Source organism: Vipera ursinii (assembly GCF_947247035.1).
Source record: "Vipera ursinii genome assembly, chromosome: 11".
NCBI classification, from domain to species: domain Eukaryota; kingdom Metazoa; phylum Chordata; class Lepidosauria; order Squamata; family Viperidae; genus Vipera; species Vipera ursinii.
Window position 1 is genome coordinate 4,865,393 of NC_139524.1, and position 18,477 is coordinate 4,883,869.

Here is an 18,477-nt window from a genome sequence, read left to right on the forward strand (position 1 = left end):
TGGAACGAACCCAGTAATTTTAATTTTATTTTTCATTTTATTTTACAAAAGAAACCAACTCAGGGGCCAAAAGTTCGACCGTAAATTGAATTATTATTATTTTTTTTAAATGAACCATTGCTGCCCCCAGACAGCTTAGACACAATAGCTTTCAAGCCTTGTTTATTCACTGCCTAATGGGGGAGAAAAAACTGCCTTTCCATAGCGCGACCCAAGGAAGGGTAAAAAATCCAGCAATTATAATAACCATCCTCGCCGCCTCCTCCTGCAAACAGCGGCGCTCACGTTAGGCGCAAAGTCCTCGTGGCTGCCCTCTAGCGCAGGGGTCTTCAAACTTGGCCCTTTTATGACTTGTGGACTTCAACTCCCAGAATTCCTCAGCCAGCTTTGGGAGTTGAAGTCCACAAGTCATAAAAGGGCCAAGTTTGAAGACCCCTGCTCTAGCGGCCGTGCTGAGCCTATCGCCCCGCCCCAGAGGGAAAGTTCTTGAAGCAGGTTCCGACAGAGTCTGCGCACGCCGCTCGCGCATGCCCGGAACGGGGCGGCCCCTGGCGATCCCGGAACCAAATTTCGCGGCCGTGGTGGTGGTGGGGGAATGTTTTGGGCTTCAACCCCGGGCGGGGGGTGGGGTGGGAGGAGGAGGAGGCAGGGGAGCCCCGGCCCTGGGGAAGACTGAGGCGGGGCACCTCGGCTTCCTGCCGGAGACCACCCCACCCCACTGGAAACGAGCCGGCCGGCTTGATTGGAGGTGGGAAACAGCGAAGGTGAGCGGAGAAGCTTGAACGCGGATGGGAGACCACCAGGAAAGCCCTGGGCGGAAGGGGGTGGGGGAGGCGGGACCTCACCCTGGGTAGGACAGTTGCGTCCCAGGGTCCGAGAAAGGGGAAGCCAGGCAAGGAAGGAAGGAAGGAAGACAGGGAGAAAGGAAGGAGTGTAGGAAAAGAGAGTGGAAGGGAACAAAAAGAGGGGATAAAAGAAAAGAAAAAGGAAAGGGGAAAAGAAAAGGAAGAGAGGAAAAGGGGAAATGAAAGAATGCAGGAGGAAAAGAAAGCAGCATTAGGAGCTTTGCTGCCGTTTCTGATTTCTTAACCACCGCTTTAATAGATTTGCCCTTTTTCGTAAGTTGTTTTTCCACTCCCACCCCCATCTTCTTCATTTCTACTTTGGGGCTCTTGACGTTCTCTGAACTTGGTTGCATTGACTTCACTCGCCCTGTCCTGAAGAAGTTCCCTAGCCTGGCACTGAAACCTCCGCAGGAAAACCACCAGGTTTGAAAAATTCCAAGAATCTGTCATTCAAACCTGCATATATTCTGTTATTGGACTAAACGCTTTCCTAGCTGCCTGTTGTGGCTTTTACGTCTTACAAGTTATTACTTATCCTAATATAAATACACCCACTTCACATTTTGGGTTTTGCTGGCAATAATGATCTCAGTTCACACAATGTGTTAAAATGAAATGCAGTTGCTTTATTTGGGATTCACTCATTTTTTGCAATCCAGCCATTGTATGAAATAAACCTTCAGAGGAAGGCAAAAGGTGGTCTATTAGTTTTGGTGTGTAAATTAGCAGTTGTCTTTTGTTAAATGCATTTGTTAGTTTTGCAGAGATTCGTAGAATTGGAGTCTGCCTCCTGCTCAACTAGAATCCAAATTACAGCATGCCAGTAGTAGATGATTATCCAATATTTGCTTCAATACATCCTATAAAAGGATACCCGCCACTACTCTGGAGATAAACCCAGCCTGCACATACCAAATCATCTCACAGTAGCTGTTTTAAGATTGATAAAGTTGAGTTAGCAGGTGTCAGTGAACAGGCTCATATTGTTTGAAAGAGAGAGCGAATGCTGAAAATCTTATTTTATTCCCTCTGCAGAGATTTTTCCTTCTGCATTTGACAGCACAAAACAAGGGCCACCATGCCAACTGTTGTGGTCATTGATGTGTCCCTCTCCATGACCCGGCCGGTCTCCATTGAAGGCTCTGAAGAGTATCAGCGGAAGCATTTAGCAGCCCATGGTCTGACAATGCTTTTTGAACACATGGCTACCAACTACAAATTGGAGTTTACCGCCTTGGTTGTGTTTTCATCTCTTTGGGAGCTGATGGTCCCCTTTACAAGAGACTATAACACTCTCCAGGTGCAGTATAAAAGCAACGACCTGAGCTTGTATTCAATTGTCACATGCTGCATATAAATTGATTATAAATTCATATGATATTTTTGTTTCTCTCTGCTCCACTTGTGGATGGGTAGCTATATAAATTTGCTTTCTAAATAATAACGTACAGAAGTGCCTTCATCACATTACATAAGCCCATCCTAGCTGGTCTGGCACTCAAGAGCCTTGGTGGAGCAGTGGGCTAATGCCTCCTTAAGTAACACCAGCTGCTTGCAATTAGTGCAGGTTCGAGTCCCACCAGGCTCAAGGTTGACTCAGCCTTCCATCCTTCCCAGGTAGGTAAAATGAGGACCCAGATTGTTGGGGGCAATTAAGCTGACTTTGTAATAATGCCGCTGGGGTGTGTGTGAAAGCCCTAATAAGCAGGCATATACATAGAATGAAGGCTACTGCTAAGCTTGTAAGCCGCCCTGAGTCTTCGGAGAAGGGCGGGATATAAATGGAATAAAAATAAATAAATAAATAAAAAACTCTCCCCCCAGAAGTGAGGCAGACCCCAGTCTCCTGACCTTCCATAAAGGTGTAAAAACATACTCTGTGCCCTTGCAAGGGACGTGCAGATGGGGATGCAGCCATAGGGTTGATTGGTGCCCTGAAAGATTAGGGCACTAAAAGCAGCCTTTCAATCAATCCTTAATCTTCGATGCCTTTTTTAAATCTTACACATTTTTTTGCTATTAATATTTTATTGTATACCATACAGCAGCAGCCTTCAAACTTGGCCCTTCTATGACTTGTGGACTTCAGCTCCCAGAATTCCTCAGTCAGGCACGCTGGCTGAGGAATTCTGGGAGTTGAAGTCCACAAGTCGGGCCAAGTTTGAAGACCCCTGGTCTAAGTTAACCATGTCAGTTTGGAAGCCGAGCTTTGTTTTAGCCCATCCCAATAAGTGTCCACTTTTTTCCCCAGGAAGCTTTGAGTAACATAGATGATTATGACAAAACGTGCTTGGAGTCAGCCCTGCTAGGAGTTTGCAGCATTGTGCAGCAAGAATGGGGCGCTGCCATTCCTTGCCAGGTTGTCCTGGTCACAGATGGCAGCTTGGGCATCGGCAGGGGCTCTCTCCGTCACTCTCTGTCCACACTCAGCCAGCGGAGTGAAAGCAACCGGTTCCCGCTGCCTTTTCCGTTCCCGTCCAAGCTGTACGTCATGTGCATGGCTAACCTGGAAGAGGTGAGTCCCCTTTTTTAGAGCCAGGAGGAGATATCATTAGATCAGCCCTCCATTTGCATTGGCCTTGCATTGGGAGGGGAGGCAATTTTATTCAAGGTTTTTTGTGAATTACACCTCACTTTATCACAGGGGTCTTCAAACTTGGCCCTTTTATGACTTGTGGACTTCAACTCCCAGAATTCCTGAGCCATGTGCCTGGCTGAGGAATTCTGGGAGCTGAAGTGCCTGGCTCAGGAATTCTGGGAGTTGAAGTCCATGAGTCATAAAAGGGCCAGGTTTGAAGACCCCTGCTCTATCAGGTACATGGAGCGATGAGACTGATAGAGAATTTAAATTGAGGTGAGGCCGGGGAAGGGAGGAAAAAGCTGGTGGGCTTTTTAGATGTAGTTAACCTGGGAGGTATATTACAAGCAATTTGTCTATTCAGAATTGTAGTAAGCCTGAATTTGACACACGTGAGTTCAGCGCTCTCTTGCTCAATAACAGTATTTTTAAGTTTCTTTCTTTTTCCCCCCCAAAAGGGCTGGTTTATGACCTGTAATGTCCTAGGACAGGGGTGTCAAACTCAATGTTATTGAGGGCCGCATCAGCACTGTGGTTGCCCTCAGGGGGCCAGGTGGGTATGGCCAGGGTAGGCGTGGCCTACTGGGTGGGCGTGGCTAGAGTGCATATGGCCTACTGGGTGGGCGTGGCCAGCTCTACGTCGTTCGCATCAAGGGTGCCTATGGGGGCCTGGGCAGGAGTGGGACAGATCTGAGGGTCTCTGGCAGAAGGAGGGTCTCTGGGCCAGGGCCAAGGCAGTGGGGGCCGTTCCCTCACTGTTTCCAGGATGACTTCGCGGGCCGCATGAAACCACTTCGCGGGCCAGATCCGGCCCCCGGGCCTTTTGTTTGACATGTCTGTCCTAGGAGGTTGAAAGGTTATTTCTCTGCTATTATTTTGCGCTTGTTCTCTCATCAAGCCTGTGTCCATTAATTATTTTGGGCAAAGTTTGGCCCATTTGTCCTGCCAGTGAAATCAGCAGGGGCCAGTGCAGTCTCTATATCGGGTGTCAAACTCTCAATGTCGTGTGATGTGTCACGACGTAGCATAACTTTTTTTTGCCATTGCCGACAATGGGGTGGGTGCGGTTTTGCTGTGATGCCTCCGGCCCACGGGCCGGCAGTTTGACACTTAGATACATACAAAGCAGAGCAGACAAATGAATAGCTGTGTTTTCTTTGCTGATTATTGGAAGTTCCGTTCTGTGATTTTTTAAAAAAATCTAAGGCTCTGATATGTTTTTTCCCTTGTTTGTAAAACTGTTTCCTTTCCATGTGAAGCTCCAGAGCAATGATTCTCTAGACTGCCTGGAACGGCTCATTGACCTAAATAATGGAGAGGGGCAGATTTTTACCATCGATGGACCCCTTTGCTTGAAAAACGTGCAGTCGATGTTTGGGTAAGCAATCCTGGTTAAGAATCATTGCCTTCAATTACAGTCTGGGTTTCATCAAGTTCTTTCAATCTGGTGCCCTCTAGATCAGGGTTGCTCAACCTTGTCAACTTTTAAGACGTGGACTTCAACTCCCAGAATTCCAGCACAGCTGACTGGGGAATTCTGGGGGTTGAAATCCACACATGAGAAATATGGTCCTAGATGCACGCAGTTTTAACTCTAGACATATCTGGAAGATGTCAGATTGGCAAAAGCTGGCCTACGTGATGCAGCTAAATACCGTGAAGGACCAGTTTAGCCACCTACTTATAAATGGGGTTTACAAATCTGAAACTCCAAGTTAGATGTTCCATCTAATTCTCTCAAGGGGGTTAGCAAACTGCATGAAAACAAAGGAAATTAGGGTATTTGCTCACGTAAGCCAAGCCAGGAAAGCATTGGATTACTTGCAGGCAGCAACTAAATACTATGGCCTATTCTATATTTAATACTAAGCTACGGTAGGATCTGTTCGCTTTTTGCATAAAATTACGTGCTAATAAGAATGTTAAAGAGGGACGCACGTGGTAGCTCAGTGGGTTAGGACGCTGAGCTTGTCGATCAGAAGGTCGGCAGTTTGGCGGGTCGAATCCCGAGTGCCATGTAGCAGAGTGAGTGCCTGTTACTCGTCCCAGCTTCTGCCAACCTAGCAGTTCGAAAGCACGTAAAAATGCAAGTAGAAAAATAGGGACCACTACGGTGGGAAGGTAACAGCGTTCCGTGCGCCTTTGGCGTCTAGTCACGCCGGCCACATGACACGGAGACGTCCTCGGACAAGCGCTGGCTCTTCGGCTTTGAAACGGAGATGAGCACCGGCCCCTAGAGTCGGAAACGACTAGCACGCATATGCGGGGGAACCTTTACCTTTACCTTTTACTAAGAATGTTTAAAAAAAAAACCTTCCGTGTTATTTGTGAAATCAGATCATATACATTTTCCCATAAACCTTCCTTCCTTACTATTTTTTCAAAGCAGAACTGAGGGATTTCTAGAGCTCAAATTCTGGGAATTGTGCATTTCTGAGTAGTAAGGCAAGGGAGACCATGTGCTTAGAGAAATTCAGAGTCCATTTGACATTCAAGATCTGCAATGCACCCTGTTTGTTTTAATGTGTGTGGAACGCCCTAGAACTTGCTCTGTGTGGCTTGAACCCTTGCAGTGAAAGACCCAGTAGAAACTACTCAGTCACTGATCTGCATTTCCCCCCCACCTGAAAAGTAACTTGAAGAAGCTCCCCACGTAGTGGTTTATTTCTGTGGATTTTTAGTAGTGATCATCTCTTGCCCTAGGAAGCTAATAGACGTGGCATATACACCCTTCCATGCCGTTTTGAAATGTGGCCACTTGTCTTCAGACGTGCAAGCATTTCCCAGGCCGGAGCCCTTCATCATAGACGAAGAAATCGATCCAATCCCTAAAACAATTAATACAGGTAAAAGTTCTCTTCTCTGCAATGAATTTAGCCCTTGCTCTCTTCTAATCCACATTCTTCCTCTACCTTCAAGACCATAACATCTAGCCATCACGCCCAATAGAGTAAGGGTGCAAAAAGGGACCTGTTGCCTAAAAGCAAAAATCGCATTAATTTCCTGTTTCTGGTGCTGACCAGTTAGAGTGTCAGGACCCACCCCAATCCACACCTTAGGAAAATAAAGAACTCTTGGAGCCAGGGCTTGTCCAAAAGGAGGTTTTACTAGGATGTGATCGGTTGTGGAAATACAAGACAGGATCTGGCATTGTGTTACAACTTGATACTTTATAAAGAGTTCCCGGTTCAACCCCCTCCCCTCAAAAACCATTTGGTCAGACCCACATCAATTAAACTTCGGTGTCAACCCTTTCGTGGGAAAGAGGGAAATTCCCGTGTCTTTATTGCCTCCTTCCTTTTCAGATTCAAATGGAGATACAAACCAGATCCCCCTTCCCTTCCCCTCCTTTGTTGTCCTAAGATCAAAAGGGTTTTCCCTGGTCTTTGAATGCAGTCTCTGGCCAGGCTGAATAAACACCTTCTCCTCTGCCCCTCGGAGAAATGGCAGAATCCAGGGAAGGCACAGTATTTTAAACATACATTTATGAATGCGATATAAATGGATTCTGACAGTGAGGCTTCCAGGAGGCTGAAGGGCAATGGCTGTTCCCTGCTGCTGACCCCCAGCAAGTGGCAGCCTGAGAGACTTGGTGCCTCCAGCCATGGAGGAAGGGATATATCCCTGCTGTTTTCTTCACCAAATAGCACTTACAGCAATAGCACTTAGACTTATATACCACTTCACGGTGCCTTACAGCCCTCTCTAAGCGATTCACAGAGTCAGCATATCTGGATCCTCATTTTACCGACCTCGGAAGGATGGAAGGCTGAGTCTACTTTGAGCCTGTGAGACTCGAACTGCTGGCAGCCGGCAGTCAGCAGAAATAGCCTGCAGTACTGCACTCTAACCACTGTGCCACCATGCTCCAAAGGCTTGGATTTTGCTTTCTCTCAGGAGGCTCACTGGATTACCCAGTGTTACCTGAGAATCAAGTTGCTCTCTCTCATCCAACTTTTAGTCATGTCTGACCCTGCTTACCTTCCAAAACCGGATGCTGGCTGGCGTTAGGGTCTTAACCAAAATAACAGAATTAACAAAGTTGGAAAGGATCTTGGAGGTCTTCTAGTCCAACCCCCTGCTCGAGCAGGAGACCCTCCAAACCAGGGGCAGGCAACCTTGGCTCTTTGATGACTCGTGGACTTCAACTCCCAGAATTCCTGAGCCAGCCATGCTGAGGGGAAAGGGGGAGGTTTCCAAGCTGAGCCATGCTGGCTCAGGAATTCTGGGAGTTGAAGTCCACGAGTCATAAAAGAGCCAAGGTTGCCTACCCCTGGCCTAGGCCTAGGCCACCTTATGACTGGTGGACTTCAACTCCCAGAATTCCTGAGCCAGCCATGCTGAGGGGAAAGGGGAGGTTTCCAAGCTGAGCCATGTTGGCTCAGGAATTCTGGGAGTTGAAGTCCACGAGTCATCAAAGAGCCAAGGTTGCCTACCCCTGCCCTATACCATTCTGGGCAAATAGCTGGCCAGTCTTCTAGAAAATCTCCAGTGATGGAGCACCCACAACATCTGGAAGCAAACTGTTTCAAAATTGCTCTAAATTGTCCTCACTCTTAGGAAGTTTAATTCCTTAATTCCAGGTTCTGCTTCTCTTCTTGGTTAGTTTCCACCCATTGTTTCTTGTCCTGCCTTCTTGTCTTGCTTTGGAAAACAGGATTGTTAGTAAATAATAGCCACTGATCAATTTTTCTGCCTTCATATCAGCCTGACAAGGTAGACCCATCCAGGAAATCTACTCCACAAGACGTCTAGAACTACTTTTGCTGAAATTGACTACTGTAGCAGAATTTCGCCAGTCTACGTGTGCTGTGCCTTCTCCTCCCCCCGTGTGAAATGAAAACAAAGTCATGAGGACTGATGTCTGAAAGCATCCTTTTCTTTCGTAGATCTGGAAATTGTCGGCTTCATTGACATAGCAGATATCGCCAGCCCGCCGGTCCTGTCCAGACACCTGGTGTTGCCTATCGCACTCAACAAAGGTGAGCAATTCCAATTTCCTCCTCCCCCTCCCTCTGGCGGTTCCCCGCCCACCGGAGGGGGCAGGTCCTGATGGCTTTCTGTTCTCTTCCTGCCTAGAAGGAGACGAGGTGGGTCCAGGGATTGCTGAAGATGTTGAAGACGAGAACTCAGCCAATCAGATTGCGGGAAAGATCCCCAACTTTTGCGTGCTCCTTCACGGAAGTTTGAAAGTGGAAGGGATGGTGGCTGTTGTTCAGTTAGGGTATGGCAGCTGGCTGGCATCCGGGCGGGTGGTGGCAGCGTGGACATAGCCAATGTCAGGGCCCACTTCAAAGCCTCATGCTAAGAAAGCAGGACTCGTGGAAGCCGTTTCTTCCAAAAGGAACTTTTATTAGGAGAAGGTGATAGCAGGCACGGTAGGCAGGATCTCAGGGTTTCCCGCTCAGATCAACAGGTTAAAAGAGTCCCAAGCAAAACCCCACCCCAGTCGTTCATCTGGTCAGTTCGAACCGGCCAATCCTCAGGTGTTAAGTCAGCTGTGGGAAAAGAGCTGATAACACACGTCTTTCCCAGGCTCCCATTGATGTTGTTGGGTCTTAACACCTTCCTTTCCGAAACGGGAGATAAGCCAGATGGCTGGAGGCACATTCCTTTCTCACCCCAAGGTAACATCAAGGGAGAGACAGATATTTATTTTTATTTTTATTCCATTTATATCCCGCCCTTCTCCGAAGACTCAGGGCGGCTTACAAGCTTAGCAGATATGCAGGAACAGTGGAAGGGATGCATTGTAGTAATAGAAAGAAGCAAAGAGACAGCCCACAGTGTCTTCCCCCCTCCCTTTCAGGAGAATGGCAGAACCCGGAGCAATGAAATAAAAAGAATTAGAAAAGAGTCCCCCTTAACAATATATGGGTTCTGACAGCCACAATGAAAGTAGCCTGTCCTTGCTCGGAGGGAGAGACACGTGTGTATGTAACTGTTGCCCGACTGTAGGTCTTCTCTTTCATCTAAGAGCAGCATGGAAGCTCCCTTTCTTAGAGTGAGGAAAATGCTAGATAATAGGTGGTCCTCGACTTGCAACTGAGCCCCCAAAGTTCCACCGCTATGCAAGGCAGTTGTTAAGTGAGTTTTGCCCGGTTTTATGACTATTCTCGCCACAGTTGTTAAGTTAGTAACAGTTTTTCTGTGAATCCGGCTCCCCTGTTGACTTTGCTTGTCAGAAGGCCGCAAAAGGGGATCACGTGATCCCCGGGGAACTCCAACCGTCATAAATACGAACCAGTTTGCCAAGCGCCTGAATTTCGATCATGAGAATGCTGCAAGTGTGAAAAGTGCCGTTTGTAACTTCAACCTAAGTGGTTGAAGTCAAGGACCAGCTGTAAACCATCTTGGATTATCCCAAAGCTGCTTTTTCATGAGGCAACTGGGCCTTTCTTGTCTTCAAAGAGAGTCCAGTTGCCTCATGAAAAAGCAGCTTTGGGAGCACCATGATGGAGGTTCTCCCTAGGCCAGGGGTAGGCAACCTTGGCTCTTTTATGACTGGTGGACTTCAACTCCCAGAATTCCTGAGCCAGCCATGCTGAGGGGAAAGGGAGAGGTTTCCAAGCTGAGCCAGGCTGGCTCAGGAATTCTAGGAGTTGAAGTCCACCAGTCATAAAAGAGCCAAGCTTGCCTACCCCTGGCCTAGGCCTAGGCCGCTTTATGACTTGTGGACTTCAACTCCCAGAATTCCTGAGCCAGCCACGCTGAGGGAAAAGGGAGAGGTTTCCAAGCTGAGCCATGCTGGCTCAGGAATTCTGGGAGTTGAAGTCCACCAGTCATCAAAGAGCCGAGGCTGCCTACCCCTGACCTAGACAGTCTTGGGTTAAATATGTTGGACCACAGTATCTTTAATATGTGCTGGAAATGGGTTTTTTTAAAAAAGGCATTGTATTTCTCCATGGGGACGTCATTTGAGTGTTGATGCCTGTTGCTGACCTTGGAGAAACGGGGATTCTGGAAACTCTGAGGGTGGAGGTGCCCTTTCATTTAGGCAAATACTTGTAGCACGTGGAACTGAACATTTTAGGAAGATTTGAGTATTGAGAAAAGCCACAAGCCGGTGTCTCTTGCAACCCTGGCAGCTTTGAGAGGAGTGGACTGCCAACTCCCCAAATTCCCCAACCAGCATGGCTAGCTGGGGAATTTGGGGGGTTGGACGTTTCCCCCCCCCCCCCCCGCTTAAACCTGCCAGGGTTGAGAACCACTGCAGGAGGCCATTCTTGGATTTTCTTCCTGCTAACAAAGAGAACTCTCTTTCGTAATCCGTAGCAGAACATCCAGATTCAGCCATAGTTTCATTCCATGCAGCATTAACCTTGTGAACTCTCAGGCTTCCTCCTTCCGTTATATATTCAAGATGGACAGTATTTTAATATTTATTTGTGATGTATATGTAGGGTGTGGGTCTATACATAGGTTGTATGTAGTATGTTTTAGGTGTGTGTCATGTCTGTGTTTCACTTTGAGAGCGGGCAACTAAATTTCATTTTTGATGTGTGCCATTGTACCCAACGTAAAAAAATGACAATAAAGATTATCGTATCCTATATTAGTTGAAAGAGAAGGCCTACAAGTATCTATTGATATATATACAAGTAGTCCTCGACTTACAACTGTTCGCTTAGTGACCTTTTGAAATTACAGCAGCACTGGAAAAAGTGACAGGATTGTTTTTCACACTTGGGACCGTTGCAGCATCCCAACAGTCAAGCGATCAAAATTCAGATGCTTGGCAAACTGTGTCACATTTACGACGGCTGCCGTGTCCCGGGGTCACGTGATCCCCTTTAACGACCTGGTGATAAGCAAAGTCAAAGGGGAAGCCATATTCACTTAACAACCGTGTTACTAAACAACTGCAGGGATTCACTGAACAACGGGCAAGAAAGGTTGTAAAATGGGGCAAAGCTCCCTTAAGAACTGTCTCCCTTTGCAACATAGATGTTGAGTTCAGTTGTGGTCGTAAGTCAAGGACTATCTGTATGCACATGTTTTCTTCTGAGCAACAACAGCTGGTTCATTGCGAACGATCTGGTTCTTGCTTTCAGACCTGAATGGTACGGAATGCTATATTCTCAAGCCGACAGCAAGAAGAAGTCCAACCTAATGATGTCTCTCTTTGAGCCAGGACCAGAACCACTTCCTTGGCTGGGCAAGATGGCCCAGCTCGGTCCCATCTCAGGTACTGGCGATGCTGGTTTAAACAGTACCACTCATTCCTTTCCCGTTTGTAACTTCCATTTGGATGTAGACGTCTTGATCTTAGACGGTGGCAGTTATGCTCCTGGGTGTGCTTTGTCCTCGGGAAGACGTCCTTCTCTGTTGTGTGAGCAGTGAAATGCCTCTCATGGGATCTCTGAGTTGTGTTGGTATCACACACACTTCTGAATCCCCCTCAGGGTCTCCATTTCAAGGAATTGTTGCTGTGCTTCTTGAAGCTTTAGGAAATGAAGATGGACGCTCAAAAGTTCCAGAGTTTCTGTGATTATGTAACGGCAAAACCATATCCGAATCTTTAGTCTAACCCAGGAGTTTCCCCCTCAACCTTTCCCACCATTAGGCACTTCTCTCTTTCCCGCTGGGGAAGGTGGAGGGCAAGAGAAGAAGGGGACGACAGAGAATGAGGTGGCTGGATGGAGTCACTGAAGCAGTAGGCATGAATTAAAAGGGACTCCAGAAGATGGTAGAGGACAGGAAGGCCTGGAGGAACGTTGTCCATGGGGTTGTGATGGGTCGGTCACGACTTTGCAACTAACAACAACAACAGGGGTTTCCAATCTTGGTAACTTTTCGACTTGTGAACTTCAACTCCCAGAATTCCCCAGCCAACATGTTGGCTAGGGAATTCTGGGAATTAACGTTCACAAGTCGAAAAGTTACCAAGTTTGGAGACCCCCCTTGGTTTAAACCTTTTTCAATCTTAACACTCTCTAGGAACACGGACTTCATTTTCCAGAATTCTCCAGCCAATGTGATTCTTCCTAAGAATTCTGGGAACTGAGCTCCAGGCAGATTGGGGAGGGCTGCTCATGTTCTTTCCGGGCTGTTTGAAGCTCCTTCCTGAACTTCTGAGGTCCTTCCAACCCTTTTATTCTCTGTTCTGTGTTCTCTAATGCTTTCAAAATACTTGGAAATCCTTAAGAAGCCCAAGGCATAGGATTAATTAAGTTTTTACCTGAGGGCACAAGACATATATATTCTTTTAAAATGAAATTGCGAGAAGAAGGGCCTCACAACACTGATATATATAGGTAGTCCTTGCTTAACAATGCCTTGGACAGTGACCATTCACAGTTACGACGGTGATGAGAAAGTACCTTTGCAACCAGTGCTCACATTTAGGACCCATAGTTATCATAAGCGTAATTACAATTTCCACTTAGTAACTGCTCTGCTTAACAACCGAACTGCCAGTCCCAATTGTAGTCGCTAAGTGAGGCTTCCTGTACAGCAGGGGTCTTCAAACTGGGCCCTTTTATGACTCGTGGACATACCCAGTTCCTGGAACCATTCACCATATACTTTAGCCTTCAGTCCCCTAATCATCTTTGTTGCTCTTCTCTGCACTCCTTCTAGAGCAGCGGTCTTCAAACTGGGCCCTTTTATGACTCGTGGACTTCAACTCCCAGAATTCCTCAGCCAGGCACGCGTGCCTGGCTGAGGAATTCTGGGAGTTGAAGTCCACGAGTCATAAAAGGGCCCAGTTTGAAGACCCCTGCTGTACACCTTTTTCTTTTCTTTTTCCCCAGACGCAAAGGAGAACCCGTACGGCGAAGATGACAACAAAAGCCCCTTCCCTTTGCAGCCCAAAAACAAACGAAGCTACGCTCAGAATGTCACGGTGTGGATTAAACCCAACGGTCTGCAGGTAAGCCAGCAGGATCCGACTTTGCTCCCGGCGAGCAGGCAAAGCTCCTGGCTAAAAAGATGAATAAGAACAGCAGCCTTTCCTGAAAGATGAGCTCCTCACTGCGTAATTTAGCAGCGCTCTCTTCCTGTGGGCACCTGGCAGGGCCAGCCGATCAACAGTCCCGAGCGCTCCTTTGTCCAACGGATGACGCAACTACGGCCCATGATAGTCTTCAGCGTGTTGGCTGCACAGTTTTTATTCCCATTTGTCCAAGATCGTCGGCCTGTTTGCTTTCCACGGGCGTGCAGGATGGAGGTTTAGGCCAACACAGGTCCCGTTGATGCTTCTGAACAACGGTGCTTAGATGTTGAAAGCAGAGGCCTTTAAACCAGAAGGCATCTCTTGCTTTTCCAATGGAGCAAAGCAAGGAAGAGTAATCTCTGCGGAAGAACAGGGTAGAACAACGGCTTATGACCCTCTTTTACCGGTCTACTATAGAGAGCGTCCTCTCGTACTGTATTGTGGTTTCGTATGCTGGTCTGACAGCCGCGGATAGGAAGGCATTAAAGAGGGTGGTGAGCACAGCACAAGACATTATGGGCTGTCCCCTGACACCACTGGATGACCTTGCCAGGGACCGCTGCCTTGGAAGAGTGAGGAAAATTCTCAGGGATGACTCACACCCTGGTCGGTATCTCTTTACTCTCCTACCATCGGGTAGGAGATATAGGAGTATAGCCAGCCACACCAACAGGCTGAAAAACAGCTTTTATCCATGGGATGTTAGGCTTTTGAACGGGATATAATTTTATAAACTTTATGCATGATTGACTTGCGAGGCCAGTGTGTTGTGCAGTTAGCTCATATGGTGTAACAAGATGGAGGGGTTGTTGTCACTGTGAGTTGGGGAGGGCACGAAGGGAGGCTCAGCCAATCTCAATGTATACATGGTTTTACTTTGACAGTAAAGGTTCATTCATTCATTCAATTGCTTTAGCTTCAGATGGTTGCTCTGCTTTGGGCCAGAAGGCCAAATACTACATTTGTGTCTTCTCCACTCTTCCACAGACTGACGTACAGAAGATACTCAGGAACGCGAGGAAGCTCCCTGAGAAAACTCTGACCTTCTATAAGGTGAGTGGTGGAAACATACGGCTGTTGCCCAACTCTTTGTTCAACAGTCTCATTTTTGGATTGGGCGGATGCCAACTTGAAAATACTCGGTGAAACGGTGGGGTGGCTTTGAAAGAGACCCTGATGAAGCACGACAGCCTTAGCCGGTGTCTAGCACGGACCCTGCGCCAGCCCTTCGAGGTAGTCCAGACAAGAAGCACAAACCACGGGTACAAAAACTACCTTCATTGTAAGGTACAATAACATATTTGAGGGGCTCCTACAAAGTCGAGGAGGTCAAACTATTCTCCGTAGCACCAGAAGGCAGGTCAAGAAACGATGGATGGAAACTCAGTCAAGGAGAGAAGCAAGCTAGAGATAAGGAGAAACTTCCTAACAGTGAGGACACTTAACCAGTGGAACAGCTTTGCCTCCAGAGGTTATGGGTGCTCCATCACTGGAGGCTTTCTAAGAAGACATCTTTGAAATGGTGTAGGGCAGGGCTAGGCAACCTGGGCTCTTTTATGACTCGTGGACTTCAGCTCCCAGAATTCCTGAGCCAGCCATGCTGAGGGGAAAGGGAGAGGTTTCTAAGCTGAGCCATGCTGGCTCAAGAATTCTGGGAGTTTAATTTAATTTAATTTAATAATATTTGTATACCGCCCTTCTCCCTGAGGACTCAGGGCGGTTCACAGGGCAGAATAAAATACTAAATACAAACGTTAAAAAAAAAGATTAAATAATTGCCCATATTAAAACAGTTGGAATAAAAATTCTAAAACACCAAGTTAAAATTAAAGCACAAAATTAAAAAACCCCACCAATCCCCATCAGGCTAGGCCGGCTTGTACAAACAGAAACGTCTTGACATCGCGACGAAAGGAGCGAAGATCGGGCGCCATCCGGAGCTCTACCGGTAGCTGGTTCCACAGCTCCGGAGCACCCACAGAGAAGGATCTCCCCCTGGGGGCCACCAATCGACATTCTCTGATCGGTGGCACCCTGAGGAGGCCCTCTCTGTGGGAACGCACAGGGCGCAGGGAGCTTGATGCCGGCAGCAGATGTTCCCTAAGGTACTCCGGCCCCATGCCATGGAGGGCTTTGAACACCGTTACCAGTACCTTGAATCTCACCCGGAAGACAACTGGCAACCAATGCAGCTCACGGAGCAGCGGTGTAATGTGGGAGTATCGGGAGACTCCCAACACAACTCTCGCGGCTGCATTCTGTACCAGTTGGAGCTTCCGGGTGGTCCTCAAGGGCAGCCCCATGTAGAGAGTGTTGCAGTAGTCCAGACGAGAGGACACGAGCGCATGAGTGACCGTGCACAAATCATCCCGGCTAAGATAGGGCCGCAACTGGCGCACCAGGCGAACCTGGGCGAAGGCCCCCCTAGTCACAGCTCCTATATGGTCTTCCAAGGTGAGCCGTGAATCTAGGAGGACTCCCAAGTTGCGAGCCCTATCTACGGGGGGTAATAGTTCACCCCCCATAGCCAGAGGTGGAATATCCGAATAAACCCGGGATGAAGGTATGCAAAGCCACTCAGTCTTGTCGGGGTTGAGTTGAAGTCTGTTCCTCCCCATCCAGACCCGAACCGCCTCCAGGCACCGGGACATCACGTTGAGGGCATCACTGGGGTGGTTTGGGGTCGAAAGGAAAAGTTGGGTATCATCAGCGTACTGATGATACCCAACTCCAAAGCCACGAATGATCTCACCCAGCGGTTTCATGTAGATGTTGAACAGGAGAGGCGAGAGGACCGACCCCTGAGGAACTCCACAAATGAGAGACCTCGCGGTCGACCTCTGCCCTCCTGCCAACACCGACTGCGAACGTCCCTGGAGATAGGAGGAGAACCACTGTAAAACTGTGCCTCCCACTCCCAATCCCCTAAGACGCCGCAGCAAGATACCATGGTCGATGGTATCGAAAGCCGCCGAGAGGTCTAATAGGACTAGAACAGAGGAATATCCCCTATCCCGAGCCCTCCAGAGATCATTCACCAGCGCGACCAATGCCGTCTCCGTGCTGTGCCCGGGCCTGAAACCCGATTGGTACGGGTCTAGATAATCCGCTTCATCCAGGACCAGAGGGAGCTGATGCGCCACCACACTCTCAACAACCTTCGCAAGAAAGCGAAGGTTGGAGACAGGACGAAAGTTGTTTAATACAGCTGGGTCCAAGGCAGGCTTCTTGAGGAGAGGCCTCACCACCGCCTCTTTCAAGACGGCGGGGAAGCTACCCTCACTCAAAGAAGCCGATATAACTGCCTGGAACCAGCTGCGTGTCCTCTCCCGGGCTGCATAAACCAGCCAGGAAGGGCACGGGTCCAATAAACACGTGGTGGTGCTCAGCCTCCCCATGATCCTGTCCACTTCCTCCGGAGTCACAGAATCAAACTCCTCCCAGGTGATATCGACAAGACCGCCCGTGTCCTGATCGTCAGACTCTGCCCAGTCAGAGTCCAGACCGGTCCGAATCCGAGCGATTTTGTCCGACAGATGTTGGTTAAACTCCTCGGGAGTTGAAGTCCACAAGTCATAAAAGAGCCAAGGTTGCCTACCCCTGGCCTAGGCTAGGCTGCCTTATGACTTGTGGACTTCAACTCCCAGAATTCCTGAGCCAGCCATGCTGAGGGGAAAGGGAGAGGTTTCCAAGCTGAGCCATGCTGGCTCAGGAATTCTGGGACTTGAAGTCCACGAGTCATAAAAGAGCCGAGGTTGCCTACCCCTGGTATAGAGTCTCCTGCTTGAGTTGGACTACAAGACACCCCCCACAAGTCCCTTCCAACTCCATTTATTCTAGGAGACTGAACATCCTTTTCCCCTCCCCTCCCTTTCCTTTCCTGGGAACTCGTGAGGGTCCTTCCAAGTCTCTTCCCCCGCCCCTTTCCCTCCTGGGGACTGACCACCTTTGCATGAAAGTTCTCCTAAGCTGCATCCTTTTCTCCTGCCTCCCAAGATCATTCCCACATACCGTTTTGCTCTTCACGTCCGGTGTACCCCCGGACTGTCACGCAGCTTGTAGGCCCCCTCAGCTGAAAATATTCCAGCTTCCTCTATCGAAAACTGACTGTGTCCAGACATCTTCCATTGTGACTCTTCTCTCTCTCCGCAGCGCAGCCAGTAGTCATTAACTTAGTTGAGTTTGCTGCCAGAGCCATTTCTTTTTTAAAATTTCCTTTATTTATTATGAAATTTATTTGCCACTCATCTCGTTTCAAAGCGACTCCGGGTGGATTAGAGTATTCAAAAAAAACCCCACAAACATTACAGCTGTGAAATATAAATAGGCCCAATAAAACCACAACAGCGTAAAACAGAATATTGATTTCCCACTCCCTTTTTCCAGAATCCAATCCTTTATTGGGGAGGGCGGATTCAAGATTCTCCCCCCCCCCCGAGCCAGAATGATCCTGCTGGCTCAACAGTGATTTTATTTTATTTATTTATTTATTTATTATTTGATTTGTATACCGCCCTTCTCCCTAAGGACTCAAGGCGGTGAACAGTGACATAAATATCAAAAGAACAAATACAGATATTGAAAACAAATTAAACCCTAATGCCCAAATGCAGAAGATAAGTTACCTTAAAACAATAATTACAACAGAACCCGTCAGACCAGACCGGATTGCTCAAACAGATAGGTTTTTAGGTCGCGTCGGAAGGAGCGAAGGTCGGGAGCCATCCGGAACTCAACCCTTTTGCTTGGCTTTCCCAGGAACTAAACCGGCTGCGAAAGGCCGCCTTAGCCTTTGGCTTTTTGGACCTGCTGAAAGGGGTGGCGGATATCCTGGAGAGAGAATGCACCCTTCTGCCTGACACGGCCCATCCCGACGCAGCCTTCCAGCTCACTCACGCAGCCCAGCAGCTCAAAATGGCCAGCTCCGGATCCTCCGAGTACGCTACTTACGACCACAACATCACACCGCTGCAGACCGACTTCTCTGGCAGCGGGACCGAGCGGATGTGATCAGAAGCCGGGCAGAGAGACTCGCTGGAGGATTCGGGTTGTGTTCGGTGCCGAGACGGCTTTCCTCGCCCAGATTGGATTTTTTATTAAACTTAACTCCATTTGTA

The 18,477-nt window shown here is 48.2% G+C and overlaps 1 protein-coding gene across 4 annotated transcripts; it reads left to right on the plus strand.

Moving 5' to 3' along the window:
• Window positions 1-632: 632 nt before the first annotated feature.
• On the plus strand, window positions 633-18,477 carry INTS14 (integrator complex subunit 14). Of its 4 annotated transcripts, none has more exons than XR_014493524.1 (12): window positions 633-764; window positions 1,224-1,268; window positions 1,881-2,145; window positions 3,097-3,360; window positions 4,683-4,801; window positions 6,127-6,269; window positions 8,313-8,405; window positions 8,503-8,647; window positions 11,478-11,611; window positions 13,179-13,297; window positions 14,348-14,593; window positions 18,119-18,259. XR_014493524.1 is itself a non-coding variant. In XM_083371349.1 (12 exons), exons 3-12 carry the CDS (start codon window positions 1,924-1,926, stop codon window positions 18,368-18,370), a joined length of 1,557 nt encoding a protein of 518 aa, XP_083227475.1. In that variant the 5' UTR covers window positions 653-764; window positions 1,224-1,268; window positions 1,881-1,923; the 3' UTR covers window positions 18,371-18,477. The 4 variants fall into 4 exon arrangements, 3 of the variants coding, with proteins under 3 accessions (XP_083227476.1, XP_083227477.1, XP_083227475.1); XM_083371349.1 differs by having other exon boundaries at window positions 653-764; window positions 14,348-14,413; window positions 18,119-18,477; XM_083371350.1 differs by lacking the exon at window positions 1,224-1,268 and having other exon boundaries at window positions 641-764; window positions 14,348-14,413; window positions 18,119-18,477.